General features: G+C 42.4%; 1 protein-coding gene across 1 annotated transcript; it reads right to left on the bottom strand.

The window, feature by feature from the left end:
• Positions 1-4215: 4215 nt before the first annotated feature.
• On the bottom strand, positions 4216-6322 carry nkx1.2la (NK1 transcription factor related 2-like,a; the record flags this gene model as incomplete). The annotated part of the gene is made up of 2 exons (XM_083696362.1): positions 4216-4850; positions 6106-6322. 2 exons carry the CDS (start codon positions 6320-6322, stop codon positions 4216-4218), a joined length of 852 nt encoding a protein of 283 aa, XP_083552488.1.
• Between the last annotated feature and the right edge of the window lie 12555 nt (positions 6323-18877).

Here is an 18877-nt window from a genome sequence, read left to right as displayed (position 1 = left end):
TGTGATTTGGAGGAGGTTTAGCTTGAGGAAACAGGTAACAGTATTTTCACTTTATTATTATTAGGCACTGATTTACACAACTTCACCTTGTCACGTAGGTTATTCATGTTAGAAACACTAGGGCTAGGGGCGACTGTGGGTTTCTGTACTTTTGTTTGAAATTGTTGTTTAGGTAGTAAGGTTTTGGTTTATTGGTGTTTACTTTTATTTTAAGCTCAGATAGGAGCAAGGACTCACTCTTTTTGGAGTCCAGTTTTCTTTTGTGATTATTGTTTATTTGTTTCTTTGATTTCCCCTGCGCCCATAGGGAATTTGCCTCCTTTTGTTGTAGCTTTGGGGATCTAAAAGACAATACCATTTCCCTGTTAATAAATAACTTTAATAATTACCCACACCATCGGGTTTATGTTGCTTCTCTTTTCCCTAACGAGCTAGGGTCGTAACATAAGTGGGGGCTCGTCCGGGATTTCTGTTAAAAGATTTTCCTGGATCCAACAAAGTTGTTAGTGGCTAGGAGTTGAGTTGTCTTTTAGAGATGGCCTCATTTGAATAATACTTATTATGGAGAGAAGATATGGAATGAATGTAGTAATTGTAAATGAGGAATATCCTTTATTGCCCCTCTCCAGAAGCTTAGGATGGATCATCAGCAACAGGTTCCAACACCAGTTGAGCTGAGGCCAGGGTGAGAATCACACACACACACACACACACACACACACACACACACACACACACACACACACAGACAGTCTAACAAACAGTGCTGCCATCACAGTGCTGGATAGTAATGACATTCCTGCCTTACCAAGTTCTCCACATTTTCCTCACTCCTCAACCCCCCCCCCCCCCGTCTGCAGGTGACTTTGTCACCTACTTTGAAAAGAAGTTTGATGACATTAGCAGCTCCTTCTCTCAACCTCTCGCCTACACAGATACCACTCCTCCCAAACCCACTGCGCTACACTCTGTCTCTGGTTTATCACACGTGACATCTTTGTAATTTGTTAAGTTTGTGGCTGATTTACACCATACTAAAGTCAGTGACCACCTGTCATACTCTCCACTGCTACATCCTTCTTAGCCAAAGGCCCTGAGACTGGATGTGCCAGGGTCTCAAACAAAGAGTGAGAAAATGGTGACACCTTGTGGTAGCAGGGTGCAGCTGACAAACAGTGTAAAGCGAGAGGGTGGTGTCTGGGGGACCGTTAAGGGGTCAACGAGAGGGGTCCCCTCTAAGCAAGAAGACTACATATGAACCAAAGAAATGATTGACTTTCTCTGCTGTATTTTTCTTTCTGAAGACAAGAATGTTAAACATGTCATCAGATCATATATTGGGTAGTTAGTATTATGATAGTATAGTATATTTATATATGATAGTATAGTATATTTATATATGATAGTACAGTATATTTATATATGATAGTATAGTATATTTATATATGATAGTATAGTCTATTTATATATGACAGTATAGTATATTTATATATGATAGTATAGTCTATTTATATATGACAGTATAGTCTATTTATATATGATAGTATAGTATATTTCTCTCTCCTATACACCCACACCCCCACCCTTAGATGGTGTTACTAGACATTCCCAAATAAGCACTAATTCAAGCTCTCGTTAAACCACCTACTGTACAGTGAACATTAGGTTTGTATTGGTGTAGCCTCTGACTAAAGGTTAATTCGTGTTTGGCCTGCGGGAAAGCAACAGTTTTTTTTTATGGCTTGCGTCTGACCCGCCAGACCTGACCGCATTTCATTTATTTGTTCCCGAAAGTAACTTTCCTAAAACAGTCATCAAACATGTTTGATGACTGTGGGTCTATGACCGCAGCAGATCCAATATCATAGCACACCCTTGCAAATAAGAATTACGTACACTCTCCTGTATCCCTATACATACAGTAATATTACAACACAACTTTTAACTGTATGTATTCTGTTATTCTTGGACCGGATTCCCTCCACCAGCGCGGCCATTTTTTCTAATTGGTAAGCAATAATGACGTTACATTTGATATACATTTAGGGTACTTAATAGCAACTGACCCTATCAAGGTAGCTAACTGACTGAGACCACTAAAAAGTGAAACGTTTACCACACATAAGGGTTGCAGTGGTATTTGCTATTTCAATGCTGCTACATGTGTTTTTCAATTATTTCCAGTGTCACTTCAACGAATGGCCACGAAATGAGCAATATTACATTATCTGATTAGCCTACTGTTGAATCAACCGTCATCCATAAACTACTGATAGCAAAAGATGGAATTTCGAGCCCTGCCAATAGTGTTGATGGACTTAATGCAGCCTCTCAAGCGCGCAGGAAACATGGAGATTAAAGTAAAGTGGTGCGCACGGAAATGATAATAGGCCCCATAAGGCGTTAGATTTCTTTGATTTGTTTTCTTTTTGTCCAGCAGATGGCAGTGCATGAGAACCTTTCAATTACAAATCCATCACTGCAATTTCATGCACTAAACGGAGCAGCAGTTTCCCAACCAAATTGACTCAAACTGTATTTCATTTGGAAACAAAAACTCCAACGTGCATAACAGCACCCGTCAAAGACAACGTCTCTGCGTTTGTTTTACATGTGATTTTTAATTTACATTTGTTGATTTCAATGTTGACAGACATGACCAGTGCAAGCCTGTTAAACACCATACAAACAGTGAGGGATGGGGTGGTTGAATAGCTGTCATGCCACATTTTTTCTAGATGGAATTACATAATACAGTGATACAGAGAATGGCAGATTGGATAGATGGAGGGCCTACAATCTATTTTTCTACATACACAGAAGTGTGTGTGTGTGTGTGTGTGTGTGTGTGTGTGTGTGTGTGTGTGTGTGTGTGTGTGTGTGTGTGTGTGTCTGTCTGTCTGTCTGTCTGTCTGTCTGTCTGTCTGTCTGTCTGTCTGTCTGTCTGTCTGTCTGTCTGTCTGTCTGTCTGTGTGTGTGTGTGTGTGTGTGTGTGTGTGTGTGTGTGTGTGTGTGTGTGCGTGTGTGTGTGTGTGTACACAGTATCTTCATACAGCAGTTCACTAGTTCATTTGAGGTTTATAGAGGACAATCTTTTGTTTAGACAATTAGTTGGTGGTGTTGGTCCCCCAGAATATGTTGAATATATTGAAGACATGTCCACATTTACAGATGTTATTTAATCAGATGATTTAGACGCAAAGATGACAGGGGAGAGGACCTGGGTTCAAATAGTATTTGAATAATAATAATTTCAAATATTTTGCGGTGCTTGATTGAGTTTGCCTGGTGCTATGGAGCCAATGGAATAGTCCCAAAATTCCAAACCACGCCTATGTCACTCCAAGCAGACTCCAGCAAACATTCAAACTACGACCCAGGCCAGCTGGGGAGGAGCAGTATGGCAACACCATAAACGGACTGTTGTCTTTCAGAGAAGTCACAACTACACAGTGCCCTGCATAAGCAATGGGGACAGTGAAGCATTTCCACATTGGATTTGAAATGAAACAATTACTATGAGGTTAAAATATAGATTCTCAGCTTTTATTTAATGGTATTTGTGTACACACCATTTACAAATGACAACAATTTGTATATGTAGTCCCTTACAATATTTCAGGGTAGCAAAGGTAATGGGACAGATTAATATAATGTCTAAATTAAGCACTCATGTTTAGTATTTTGTGGACAATCCTCAGCATGCAATAACTGCCTGAAGTCTGCGACCCAATGACCCCACCAGACGACCCTTTGACCCCTCCAGATGACCCTTTGACCCCACCAGACGCTGGGCGTCTTCTCTGGTGATGCTCTGCCAGGCTATTCTTCAGTTGTGTTTTGAGGGTTTTTTTGCCTAAAATCTCATCATCAGGAAATTAAATGCATGTCCAACTGGATTTAAATCTGAAGATTGATCTGGCCAGCCAAGAACTTTCCACTTTTGGTGCCTTGAAATAGGGGGACTATGTATATAAAGTGTTGTCATTTCTAAATGGTGAAACCAATATGCACACAAATACCATCATATAAAAGCTGATAATCTCTACTTTTACCTCATAGTAATTGTTTGATTTCAAATCCAAACCTTTGGAGTATAGAGCCAAAATAAGTGCTTTACTGTCCCATTACTTACATACGTTTGGTTAGTATTCACAATTACATCAGTTCTGAAAATCAAAAATGTAACCCCCAATCACTCCATAAGAAAGGATTTCATAAATGTGAGGTAAAATAGGGAGGTTGGAGATAGCCATTGGCTAAGAAGGGATGCAGAAGACCTCCAGTGGATGTGAGAGGAACTGCTCCCGTCGTGTGGAAAATCATATTTCCAGAACTGAAGGATGAGAAAGTTTGGTGGTAATTGGCTGAATTTGACCCGCAAGATACCGGACTTGGGCTGACACTGACTAAAGAGTTCGATCCGGGCTGCATGGTGGTGTCTGCGCCGGGATTCTGCTTTTTCCATTTGGTTCTTCTATTCTGGAACCAGATTTTGACCTGGGTCTCGGTGAGGCTGAGCGACAGAGCCAGGTTGAGTCTCTCACACACGGACAGGTATCGTGTGGCGCGAAATTTGTTTTCTAAAGCCACCAGCTGTTCGTATGTGAAGGCAGTCCTGGCGCGTCTTGGCTTTGCGCAGCCGTGGTCGGAGCGCCGCCGCTTGAGGGGCGCGGGGTCATGTGTAGTTGAAGTATCGGCGTTGCTGCTACTGTCCCCGTCTCCCTCGTCCTGCTCCTCGGTAAGAGAGGGCTCCGGCTGAGTCGATGAGTGTATTGAGATGGGCTCAGCGACCGCTTCCTGGTGCTTGACAACAGCGCTACGTAGGTAGTCAGAACCGTTTTGTTCGCCTGTGAACATAATAATATTAACACCGGCAGATTTATAGGCCTGTTTCATGACATTGGCTAATTTAAAATGTCATAATTAAGTCAAGCTCGCTTATAGCTCAAGAAGCAGGGGAAACAAGGTCTAGAAAGTTTCCAGTTGTTGTGGAAGCGCAGAGACGTGTGCGCCACGACGTAAGTGGTGCTGAATGGACAGCGCCAGTAGGCTACTCGGCCCCAACACTATAATAGTAATAATAATAATAATAATAATACATTTAATCAGTTACTTCTTAAATACATCAAATCCATCTACATAATAGGCTACAAACAGAAAAATATACCACAAATGATGAGTATGAAAAATAATAATAATTCCTAAATGGTCATGGCGTTTCTAATTCATATATTCATATATCTAAGTCATATAAAAAAAAAAAAACGAAAAATACCACGACCAACAACTGTAAATCGATGGGAGTTTGATTAGAATCAGGGGGCTGTGCAGGTGGAATGAAGCGAGAGTTGAGAAGGGGGGACGATAGGGTGGCTTGGTCTCTAATCCCTTAATAATTTATAAATCACAAATCGCCTCAAATGTCATGTTGCGGAAAGAAATCCCAGCTAAATCCAGCTCCTCCATCTACCCATGACGTGCTAATGGAGTTTCATATTTGTCAGTGGATCGATAAATGTCATCTATTTAAAGGGAAGTTTTAATCGAACGATATTTAGGATCAGACATGGATGGGGTTTGAAGTTTGTACCTGGCAGGTGCTGGAGGGAGATATGCAGGATGCAGTAATGGGATATCGATCAAAGCGCGCGGAGGCATCCTCAATGGGACGATTTAAACAATTATCTGGCCTGCCTGTCCCAATGCCAATCACACGGTCGGGCTGTGGGAGAAACCCTATTGTGGGTTTCTTAAAAGGAAACGTAGCCTTGAAAATTAAAGGAAGGTCATACAGAGATGAGACACGAAATCTGAAATAGCGAGTCCCTGAATGGTCAATTGAACAGAAAACTATAGCCTACATGTTGACTACAGTTAGGCTATACTGCATGTCATTTGTCACCTTGCTATGTAGACATATTATTATTATTATTTATTATTACACGTAGCCCATAAATCATTGTGAATTAATAAATCGTAATAAAAACACCGCTACCAGCCTAACCGTTGTATTTATTGCGTCCCCTCACGCAAAATGAGAAGGATATGGCTTAGCCAAATCCAAGTTCTTATTTCTGTTTCATGTTTTGGATTATGTTTTACCTGCTTCCATGCGCCCAAGCGACTGCTCTTCATCCTCGCCTGTGTCCGCTTCCAAACTTGGCACTCCTGAATCAAGTGACTGAAACTTCTTCTTGACTGTGGAAAGTTCGCTGATCTTCTGGCTATTGAATTTCTTTGGGTCCAATATATCAATTATGGAAAACGAAATCCTATGACTGGACGTCATTTTCACTCCAGACCCCCTGGAATCCAACATACTTCGAAAAAAAAGTGGACAGAAACGAAGGCAACCCTCATGCGCTATTACGCATATGGAGAGACTCTTGGCATACCTTTTAGCTCGACGTTAAACGTATATTCAACTAGATAGCTGACTGTCTAATAGTGCGTCTGCTCTTTGATATTCTTCCACCCGGTCTATCACTCAGGCCAAGTGACGGTCGGTGAGTAAGGGGAGTGAGCTCTTTAAAGCGTCTGTCCTCTCCGCTCGATTCGAAGAGACGCGGTTCCCTGCGGCCACGTGACAGACACGCATGCTATTCACACTGTAATTGGTTTAAAGCGTTCATCAATAATCGCCCAAGTCATTAAATACAATGACGTCCGCGACCCGCTATTCAAAGCAAACAGGACATGTGACAGGTGGAACAAAGTTGTGCCGTCAAAGACACAGCCTTTTTTGTTTGTTTGATCTTCTCCCATAAAATGTTTTGTATTTGTTAACAGACTTTCAAAACCCCATCCAAATCTGGCACAATCTGCACAAAACCAAAATAATGTAGTGTAGTAGACCTTCAGACCGGAGATATAAAAAAATAAATAAATAAAAACGACATCACATTCTAATAGGTATATTTTGACAGTACAACACAATCATGCAATAATGAATATGTTTAATGTGACTAATAATTGACATGATTAGGCAGGTCCGTTTGATATTACACATAGTTTTTCCAATTTGAGCATTAGGGCCTACAGCAAACCCAGCCTATGTCTGATTATGTTATCATGTTATGTGAAAGATTAATGTCCACAATCAATCAATGGGATTTTAACTCTTTGGGATTAAAAGTCAATGCGCAGTGACATAGGATTGTTTTAAACCTTGATGGCCGAAACAAACCAGCACTGGATCAATATTCCCAGCGGGTGTCGGACACTGATAAAACAGCACGGCAATATAAGTGGTGAGCGGTTTGGTTAGGGGGCCGAATGCTGTCATATTTGAAGCAAAATTATTGCTTGAACGACCCTCTCAGTTTAGTTTCTGCATTATCTATTCAGTTGGATATTACTATCCTTCTTAAAGTCACAATCTTCTGCTGTTCAATGGTAATCTCTCTCTCTCTCTCTCTCTCTCTCTCTCTCTCTCTCTCTCTATATATATATATATATATATATATATATATATATATATATATATATATATATATATATATATATTAATTAGGATATATGTGTGCATATTGGTTTCACCATTGAGAAATGACAACACTATATGTATAACACTAAGTATACCAAAAGTATTGGGATAATTGGTGTTTGTAGTTAATCAGGTGTGTTCTGTCACATCATTTGCATTTGCCTTTGGAGTCTGCTATTGTCAACATGAGGACTAAAGAGGTGTAAATTAACGTCAAGGAATCCATTATGAGGCTATACAATCTGAAATAATTAATCAGAGACATAGCCGAAACCTAACCCTAACACTAACCCAGTTTAAAACATGAAATAGAAAGACAGCACTGGTGAGCTCAGCAATCACAAACTGCCTGGTAGGCCAAGGAAGACCTCTACAGTTGGATGACTGAAACATGCTCACCATAAAAACAACGGTCCAATAGATCAGGAACACTCTCCAGGTGGTAGGTGTTAATGTGTAAGATGCTACCATCCGCAGAACCAACAGTCAAATGAGTCACTCTGTGTGGTGAGAAGGAAATATGATTTTGAAGGTGGGGTGGGTGGAGAGAAAGAGAGAGAAAGAAAAACAGAGAGAGAGAAAGAGAGAGAGAAGAGAGAGAGAGAGAGAGAGAGAGAGAGAGAGAGAGAGAAGGAATAGATGCAAGGAGAGAGAGAGCAGAGAGAGAGAGAAAAGGAAGAAAAGAAAAGACAGATGAGTCAACCCTTCACCAGCCAAACTGCAAAGGTTACACTGCAAGGTGCAAAAATGTTCTTTAGCCAGGATAGCAAAAGTTTTTTAACAGGATAGTCAAAGTTTTTTAACAGGATAGTCAAAGTTTTTGAACAGGATAGTCAAAAAGCTTTTCTAGAAAGTACATAAAAGAGCCTGCAGAGTTCTGAAAAAAGGTCTTGTGGACAGATAAGATTAATATTATCATGTACCAGAGTGATGGCAAGAGGAAAGTGTGGAGAAAGAACTCACTTTCCAAGATCCACAGCATACCACCTCATCTGTGAAACATGGTGGAGGGGGTGTAATGTTTTGGGCATGCATGGCTGCCACTAGATCTGGCTCACTTTTCCTAGCAAATGTCTCCAAACCAAGGCCGGAGGTGTGTGTGTGTGTGTGTGTGTGTGTGTGTGTGTGTGTGTGTGTGTGTGTGTGTGTGTGTGTGTGTGTGTGTGTGTGTGTGTGTGTGTGTGTGTGTGTGTGTGTGTGTGTGTGTGTGTGTGTGTGTGTGTGTGTGTGTGTGTGTCCAAATGTCTCCAAACCAAGGCCAGAGGTGGCTATGGGCCATCCCAAGGTGTTGGTTCTGGCGCCGGGCATGCTCCAAACTCATTGGACGCTTCATCATCCAGTAAGACATTGACTCCAAACCTACTGCCATAGCAACTAGGGAGTTTTTTTAGGGCCAAACAAGTGGCAAGTCAATCTTCAGATTTAAATCCAATTGAACATTTCATTTCCTGAAGATACGATTTTTTTCAAAACGAACATCAACTGAAGATGGCCTGACAGAGCATCACCAGAGAAGATACCCAGCCTCTGGTGAGGTCAAAGGGAGTATGGAGTATGGAGCCAAAATAAGATATATATACTGTATATATATACCGTATATCCATTGCTATCATAACCCAAAATATACGTCTTTGTACATAAACAATGTATAGCATTGAAATGTGTTTAAAACTACAATTTCAATATTATGGACTGTCAGACCAGAGCTCTGTCTATGAAACGTGCGTGCGTGCGTGCGTGCGTGCGTGCGTGCGTGCGTGCGTGCGTGCGTGCGTGCGTGCGTGCGTGCGTGCGTGTGTGTGTGTGTGTGAGAGAGTGGGTGGGTGTGTGTGTGTGTAGGCCTACTTGTGTGAGGTCCACCACTGTACTGAGATGAAGGAAGAAGACAGCAGGGCCATTACAGCTCTGTCCCTGTGGTTCCTGTCTATGTAAGTCAGGAGACGGTCCAAAAAATCTACTTTACACACTGTTAAACAGTCTTTTGAATTCCTCCCCATCTATTCTACCCACCATTTCCTCCCTGGTCCTATGCAACTTTATGACTACGGGTGATTAAAGCTCTCCATGGCTTTTTCATTGCTGAAAGCCCTAGTCTGGTGGACTGGCATGACACGCAGTAGTTACATAGTCAAACGTTTGTTAAAGCAGTCCCTGTTGGGGACCCTGTTTGTCGACATTAGCATGTGTATGGCCCTTGCACAGCCATTACTGTAGAGCCTCCATATGAATAGACCACTACACGCTGGATATTTACAACTTCCTGATGGCAGGCCCAGTGGCCGGACATCTGTTTGCATGGGGCTGCCACACAAAAGCAGGGCCCGGGGCCCAGGTAGACATCAAGAGGACAGGGACAGCAGCTGGCTTTAGTTGTCTGTGTCCTCAGTGGGCATGGAGAGCCAGAGATCAGAGGCGGGGGGGCCCGTCATAGCTGCTCCTGGGGTGCCAGGGGGGCACACGTCCAGCCAGGACCCCCCTCCGGAGCCAATAAAGTCATTACATCCCTAGGGAGGCTGCTCGGCACAGTCTGCTAAATGTCTTATAATTTGTCTAATGGCAGGAGTCACATTAGGAGGTGCGTTCCTATTCATAGGCTATTGCGTCTACATTGTCCGCCAGTGTTTCTCCCCTTTTCCCTTGTAAAGTGCAAGCAGCACACATAAAGGGCCAGGGTTATAGGCACTATCAGGGTAAGTTGTTAGTTGTTGCATTGGTCAGATCCCTCAACCCTAAAACTCCCCTGGTCTCCTGGCTAGACTTGCAGACCTCCAGGAATGTTGAGACACGTGTTTTTTGGGCCAACAGTAAGATGGTGTAATTGGCGATTTCATGATTCATATATGCTTCATCAATCAAGGTTACATTGCTTTCAGTGGCCTTTTCAATGCAACATTAGTAGTTACACATTAGTAGTGTGCTTTGATCAATTCAGCACAACCAATTTGGTTTTGCCATGTACCTCAGTATGTGTTCCAGCCCTCAATTTTGAAACCTGTGCTTATGTTTGACTCTGACTACAAGGTCAGTGGCATTGCCCAGTAATTGTCCTAATGGCCTCTGTACCTGTTGGGGGGGGGTTGATAATGAGAGTTTTTCATTACGGGTGGGATGGGTGAGTGCGTCTGGCAGATGCTGACAGGCAGCAGATGTGTAAAGTTGGGGGTGATTTGTAAAGAGGTTGACTCCATCACAGAGGGGATGGAGGGCAGTGTGGGGATGGAGGAAGGGGGGGATGGAGGAAGGGGGGGATGGAGGAAGGGGGGAATACAGTGAGGGACACTGTCACTCATGGCGCACCCCTGTCAAGGCGAGGTAAAGGTCAGTTGACCCTTGTTTTGACGCTCACTTCGCTCTTAACACAACACCACAAAGGGAGAAAAACGTCCAGTGTAGTTCTTAGCTGTAGTTGTAACATCCAGTGTAGTTCTTAGCTGTAGTTGTAACATCCAGTGTAGTTCTTAGCTGTAGTTGTAACGTCCAGTGTAGTTCTTAGCTGTAGTTGTAACATCCAGTGTAGTTCTTAGCTGTAGTTGTAACGTCTAGTGTAGTTCTTAGCTGTAGTTGTAACATCCAGTGTAGTTCTTAGCTGTAGTTGTAACGTCCAGTGTAGTTCTTAGCTGTAGTTGTAACATCCAGTGTAGTTCTTAGCTGTAGTTGTAACGTCCAGTGTAGTTCTTAGCTGTAGTTGTAACGTCCAGTGTAGTTCTTAGCTGTAGTTGTAACGTCCAGTGTAGTTCTTAGCTGTCATTGGTCAATCAATACATTTTTTAATTTACACTTTACATTTACAAGGGCTTATAAATGTTTTATAACTAGTTTATAAATTGTCACCATGACTCAACAGCAAGTTAGAAGTGGTCTTTGTTGTCTAAATAGACAGGAAATCAAATTTTTTTTACAAATAAACGAGAAAATAGCCTTTTATCGGACCAGCCTTTCATTGCACCTCGCTTCTCTTCGATTTGTTTGTATTTGGCTACATTTTTAGCTAAGGTTTGTTTGTATTCGACTACTGTTTTTTTATTGTCTTAACCACACTTTGATATTAACAGCAGTTTTATTAATCTTTTGAGTGTTTTTAGTATAAATGGAATGTGTGGAAGTGTCCATAGAAGCTTCCTCTGCAAACTGTGGAATAAGATGTGGAATATGTGAAATGTTCACGGTAGTGAAATTGGAGGACGATAAAACGCCTAATGGACAAACGTTTGTCTGCGGTAAACGTGAACGGATCTCACAGCTCCAAGACGGCATTTTACACCTCCATAAAGTAATAACCAAGAGGTATGGCCTGAATTGATAAATTAAGGGAGAATATATGCCATTTAGGTGACACTTTTATCCAAAACAACTTACATTGCAGTGAGTGCGTACATTTTTCAGTATATATGGTCGCAGCGGGAATCAATCCCACAACCTAACCGTTGTTAGCGCCACGCTCTACCAACTGAGCCGGAGAAGACCACAATCTGCTGGCTCTACACCCAAGTGGTTACACGTGGATGTAGATGGTGGAAGCGCTCGATGTACCCAGTGTCCTCACCAGTTCCAGAGGATCCAGTCCGGTTGTTGAACAGCTTTTCCCCCCTGCAGTTGGACACCTCACAGCTCTCTCCCCCTGGTGAATGGCGTTTCAGCTCTGGCAGTGGCTTCATTGATCGCTGATGGTCTATCATGCTCCAATGAGTCTAAGCCACCCACGGGCTTGAGCCCCAAGGCCTCCAACGCACAACTGTGGACAAATGTAAATCTCTGCACAGGTTCGACTGTTGCACTTACATGTAAGAGGCCTCGTTTATAAAATGGATTTTATTAGCATTTGGGTCCTTCAGGCCTAATTTGTAAAACACTGGGAAATCTACCCTGATTGACATTATATTGAAAAACAGACCTACGTAAGAAATGGGACAGTGAAGCATTTTTCTTTTTTTGGCTCTGCACTCCAAAAGTTTGGAAAATTAAAACAAGCATTACAACATTACTATGAGGTAAATCAGTAGAGATTGTCAGCTTTTTTGGTATTTGTGTACATATTGGTGTCACCATTTAGAAATTACAACATTTTTTATGCATAGCCCCTCCATTTCAGGGTACACAAAATGATGGGACAGATTAATCAAATGTCCAAATTAAGCACTCATGTTCAGTTATTGGTCGACAATCCTTTGCATACAAGAACCTGAAGTCTGCGACCCATTGACCCCAAATGAAATGCACGTTCAATAGAATTTACATCTGGAGATTCACTTGGCCAGTAAATCTCCAGAGTCAACATTTTTCCACTTTTTGGCCCTAAAAGTTGGCCAAAGTTTGGCCCTAGTTGCTATGGCAGTATGTTTTGGGTCATTGTCCTGCTGTATGATGAAGCGCCATCCAATGATTTTGGAGGCATTTGCATGTACTTGGGCTTGGACGAGATGTTTCTGTACTTCAGAATTTATCCTGATGCTGCTGTCAGCAGTTACATCATCAATGAAGACAAGTGAGACAGTTCCAGTGCAGGCTACCTACATGAAAGAAATAATTATTTAAATATCCCTGACAGTTGCCGCACTGGCTTACAATGGAAGTGACCAGGGAAGTGTTTGATGTTTTGTGTGAGATTGATGTTAAAAAGTCTACAGGGGGCTGATATGCTTGATCCATAATTTAGTTTAGTTTATTAGGATCCCCATTAGGGAGCGTCTACTGTTCCAGGGATCCACATAAACATAAAACACATGACAAAGTACATAACAGTTATAGACAAATTATAGACAAGAGTAACACAGAATAACATGAAGACAATACTACATTAAATCAAAATAAAATAATCAAACTTTGTCAGAAACCAAGAAACAATAAAAGCCAGAGAATCATTTTTTTTTTTGTGACTCATATTTTTAACATGACAATTCTCTCTCGTACCATTGAATGTGAAAGGCAGCCAATTTACACCCTCCTATAAGGGAGGTGATCCCAGCGACTTGAATAATGACCGCCCTATTTCAAGGCTTTCCTGCTTAGAAAAAATAATGGACTCCCTGATCAACTCTCAGATGCGGTCCTTTTTTATCAATTAATAGCATTTTAAATGTGCACCAGTCAGGTTTTAGGTCTGGACATGGCACCATCTCTGCTGCTTCCCAAGTTATATGACATTGTGATCTCTCTGGATAAGAAACATCATTGTGCAGCCATCTATATTGACCCCTCTAAGGCTTTTGATACAGTTGATCTTGCCCTCCTATTGCAGAGGTTATCTGCCACTGGTTTGGATCAGTCTGCCTGTAATTGCTTTCAAAAGTACGTGCAGGATAGGACTCAATGTATTTTAGCAGAAGGAATTCAGTCCAGTTTTCTCAATGTTAATTAAGGTGTTCTACATAGTTTTTTCAACAACATTTTTAAGAACCTACTGAGCCACGCACTGGAGGGGGCAAAGCTGGTAGCTATGGTTTCATGTCCCTCCCTGGCAGCTCTACTGTAGCCTATCGTACTGGCAGCTCTACTGTAGCCTACAGTACTGGCAGCTCTACTGTAGCCTATCGTACTGGCAGCTCTACTGTAGCCTACCGTACTGGCAGCTCTACTGTAGCCTACAGTACTGGCAGCTCTACTGTAGCCTACAATACTGGCAGCTCTGCTGTAGCCTACCGTACTGGCAGCTCTACTGTAGCCTACCGTACTGGCAGCTCTACTGTAGCCTACCGTACTGGCAGCTCTACTGTAGCCTATCGTACTGGCAGCTCTACTGTAGCCTACAGTACTGGCAGCTCTACTGTAGCCTACCGTACTGGCAGCTCTACTGTAGCCTACAGTACTGGCAGCTCTACTGTAGCCTACCGTACTGGCAGCTCTACTGTAGCCTACAGTACTGGCAGCTCTACTGTAGCCTACCGTACTGGCAGCTCTACTGTAGCCTACCGTACTGGCAGCTCTACTGTAGCCTACAGTACTGGCAGCTCTACTGTAGCCTACAGTACTGGCAGCTCTACTGTAGCCTATCGTACTGGCAGCTCTACTGTAGCCTACCGTACTGGCAGCTCTACTGTAGCCTACCGTACTGGCAGCTCTACTGTAGCCTACAGTACTGGCAGCTCTACTGTAGCCTATCGTACTGGCAGCTCTACTGTAGCCTACAGTACTGGCAGAGCCTTACAGAAATGATGTCGTTTCCAAAACGATGTGCTTACTAAACTTTACGCAGTTAAGGTGAATTTAATTTAGTTTAACTCATGTCGCTGAGTAAATTGTTTTAATTTCCCGCCTTCTATTTGGGTTTTAATGGTTCATTATCATCAGTGAGGAGAGACAGATACTTCTACTTGGGAGAAACTAAGGTGCTGTGTACTGAAACATTTCTGTAGTAAATAAAAGTGCTTCCAGAATTTATTCTATTTGTGATCGATTATTTTTCTACATTCTAAAGCTAAAATGTAAAAAAAAACAAATATTTAGGAAAAGTCATGTGCTGCTGCTAGTGAGTGAGGCCGGCAGGCGGAGTAGCAGTTCTGCGCTTGCAGTTTGAGATTCTGGATCAATAATTGTTTTTGGAACTTCAACAGACTTGGCTTATATCTTGACAGAATTATGTAGTCGTAGCCATAGAGATAGAATGGTTCTTCAGTTGTTCTAGGTAGCTCCAAATATAGGCTTTTTTTTAATTTTTTTATTATTTCTTTAAATATGAGAATGTGTGTGTATGTGTGTGCGTGCGTGCGTGTCTGTAGTTATTGGGGGGGGGGGGGAGAAAATATCGGAGTGGACGTGGTCCTCAAACTAGCAAAAGCTAGCTTTTGATCTACAGAGCGCATTTGGAAGCTGTTTTCACATACCCACATGCAAAAATAATTTGTAACCCTTTATAAAGTGTTAGCATTTTTTATTCAGGCAAGTCAAGAAAAAAACTGGCCAGGCTTTAGCTCAGCAGGCTAAGGTGGTGTTCTGGTGTGATTTGGGTTTGAATCCCAACAGTGATATGGATGGGCGAGGTGAGGGGTCAAAAACACTACACACAAGAAAGAAATCCTGTATGTTCACCACCTACTACCCCTCTGCACAGTTCCTCTACTGTTAATAATAATAAATAAATAAATAAATAAATAAAGTAATCCTTCCTTTCTCTAGCATTGTGACTGACAATGGCACCTGGTCCTAGCATAGATTTTTCTTATAATGGCTGATGTATAGATGATTCACCTACTGTAGACAAATGTACTTCTTGTCGCTTTGGCTAAAACCGTCTGCTAAATGTCAAAAGTGTAAATGTTAAATGTAAGTGGGGAGAGATAGAGAGAAAAGCTGCAAACATTTTCTATCTATGTGAGGTCTTTTACCACTGAGTACTTGTGACCATGTTGGAGAGAGGCCCTTGATTTGTATTGGCTTCTGTCCCACTGAACACACACACACATATGCATGCTTTTCCTGAGCCATTTACAGTCTCAGAGCACAGCAGGGATTCAACATAGCATCACTTACAAAATCAATAGAAAGCCTCTGCTCAGGGACGTGATAGCCTTAGCCTCTCTCAAATTTATATTGTCATGGTAATCTATGTCATGCCATTTCTCTGACTTTCCCCACCTCTTCATTTAGACAATATGCCTGCAAAGCCTCTATTTATGCAACAACCCTCAGCAATATGCTATCAGCTAACTCAGTCAAGTCCTTCTAATTAAACCGAAAACATATATACAGTAAAGTAAACCACTGGTTTGAAATGGCACAGTGACTCTGTCAGTCGCCAAGGTGGTCGTGTGCACACAGACCATAACTGAGCAAGCACATTGCCTCCAAGCTGTGGTGTAGCTGTGTACACAGTAACGGGGACAGACTGGGTGAGTTACAGCCATCTTTCTCGAGGCAGAGGTCTGTAATGGCCCAGTGCTCTCTGGCAGCTGTGTGCACACTGTCACTCAACGCTAGCATTGATTAGCCATTGTTCTGAGAAGGTCACATCATAATTCATTAACAATAATTACCACCCTGATGCCACCTGCACTCCTTCACTCCATTGCCCCATTAAATTACGAGCAACTATCACGCTCGGCGCGCCGAACAATGAAGATGTATGCGCAACGCAAAGGCAAGAGCTATTAGTTACATTATTTAAATGGGCCCGTTTAAACCTGGGGAGCTGTCTATATGAAGGGCAATTAGGCACTAACCATAATTGATAATTCCTACTAATTACAATTAGGAAATATAAATAGTGTGGGTGGGATTTGTCTTCATTGTGGCGAGGAGAGAGAGTGGTCGCATAGTAGGCCGAGCGTGCCTGATGTAAAGCGGAGGGATGGTGTGCTATCCATCTCTATCTAGTGCAGAAACAGATTGTGTTTGTCCCTTTATATTTCTCCAATGACCGTTAGCTCCTGTTTGTTTCTGCGTCCTTGCCAACTACTAGCGGGGAGAGCGTTGTTATCCTGCCACATACGGCATCTGAAACCCAACGACGGCGCTAAATGGTCGCGTAATTAATTGATCGTCATTTTGCAATCAGCCGTTGTTAAAATGTAAATTGTGTAGCATGAAAGTGTCTCTCTGTTCTGTATGTTGTGTAAGTGAAGATTCATGGTTATGGCGTTCTCTTCTTATGCCTACATCTTGAACTATTCATTATCCTCCCGTAATTCCGACCTTGTCGTCGTATTTGTTGAACCCATTGAGATGCAGCCTAGAGAGAAAGCAGATTACGCATGCAGGAAAGTACGAACGCATGCACGTGTGTCACCTGTCATTGGAGCAAGGTCAAAATTAGAATCAGATTTGTGCCCCTAACCCTGTGTTCTCCCATGGTTTGTGCCTTTGTCCTTTGAACCTGATGTTTGCAGCAAGGATAATCTGCAATAATCTCAGCTATCCAATCCCAGCTCAGTCAGAAACTGCCACTGAGTCTTGAGTCCTCTGTGCATGATGCTGATCAGGAGCAACAGTGTTTTTCCTGACTGTGTGACCTGAACAGGAAAAAAGTACCTTAGTGACCCAGAGAAGACATAACCATCCACCAGTAACACACCAGGAAGTCCATGGTGGTGTTCAGTTAGCACAACATGGAAAAAACATTGGCCAAATAGGACAAAATACAGCTAGTATCCTCATCGTCATACTCGTTTCAAACATTTCGTGCCCTCTGAACATGACCCAGGCCGTGTGACAACCATTGGACCTCTTCCTGGATTTCTAAGTGTATTGTCCAATCAATACTTTCAGTTTAAAGTCAACACCATGAGCCTCCATACTACAGTAATGGGAGATCTCATTCTAAACAAGCTACAGTGTCTCTTGATTGAGGTTCTCAGGGCTCAGGAACAAAAAGCAGGAACCTATATATGCCATTTGGCTGACGCTTTTATCCAAAGCAACTTACATTGCAGTGAGTGCATACATTTTTCAGTATACATGGTCCCAGCGGGAATCAAACCCACAACCTTAGTGTTGTTAAAGCCATGCTCTACCGACTGAGCCACTAAGGACCACAGAGGAACTGCAAGTCTCCACCCACCTTAAGTTTTTTGTTCACGATTCCCCTCCCGTTCCGTCCTGCCATAAGCCTATGATGTTTACAACAAGACTTGCACACATGACAAGGACAAAATTAGTTAGCTGAATATGTGTGCGTTCAATTCCCTGTTAGAAAAAGACATCTGTTGAAATCCCTGCCCCCACCTACTCAACTCTGTTCTATTTATCGATAGAATCAATTGGCTCTGGTGAAATTTAGCGGTTGCATCCACCTCCCAGCACCACTTATGTCAGGGTGCCCTTTAAGTTTTTGACTTAGTGAGATTATGTAACTGTCCACAAGTACACACCTGCATTGCCAATATGTACGCATTTGTTCAAAGACAGATCGAGACAGTGGTCTGATTTGAATGCAAATACCAAGCCATGATGGCTATGCAAATAGACAAATTGATAAGATTGGCCTTAGACTATTGCAAGCTGTGGGCATGTTGACACAGTTGCACAGGCACCTTTATTGCTTTATTCAGTGGGGATTTCAATTAATTATGGGCTTGTTTGTGTGTGTGTGTGTGTGTGTGTGTGTGTGTGTGTGTGTGTGTGTGTGTGTGTGTGTGTGTGTGTGTGTGTGTGTGTGTGTGTGTGTGTGCATGTGTGTATGTGTGTGTGTGTGTGTGTGTGTGCGTGTGTGTGTGTGCGCGCATATGTGTGTGTGTGTGTGTGTGTGTGTGTGTGCGTGTGTGCATGCGCGCGTATGTGTGTGCGTGTATGTGCTCACGAGCGTATGTGTGTGTGTGTGTGTGTATGTGTGTGTGTGTGTGTGTGTGTGTGTGTCTGTGCGTGCTTTATTCCTTTTGTCATGTGGATATGTTGGGGCAAGACATTCTCTCTCACATGTTTGTGCTTAACATTTATAAAGATCAGGGGTTGCTACCTGAG

Source organism: Argentina silus, assembly GCF_951799395.1.
Source record: "Argentina silus genome assembly, chromosome: X".
NCBI classification, from domain to species: Eukaryota; Metazoa; Chordata; class Actinopteri; order Argentiniformes; family Argentinidae; genus Argentina; species Argentina silus.
This window is presented reverse-complemented; position numbering and strand designations above follow the sequence as displayed.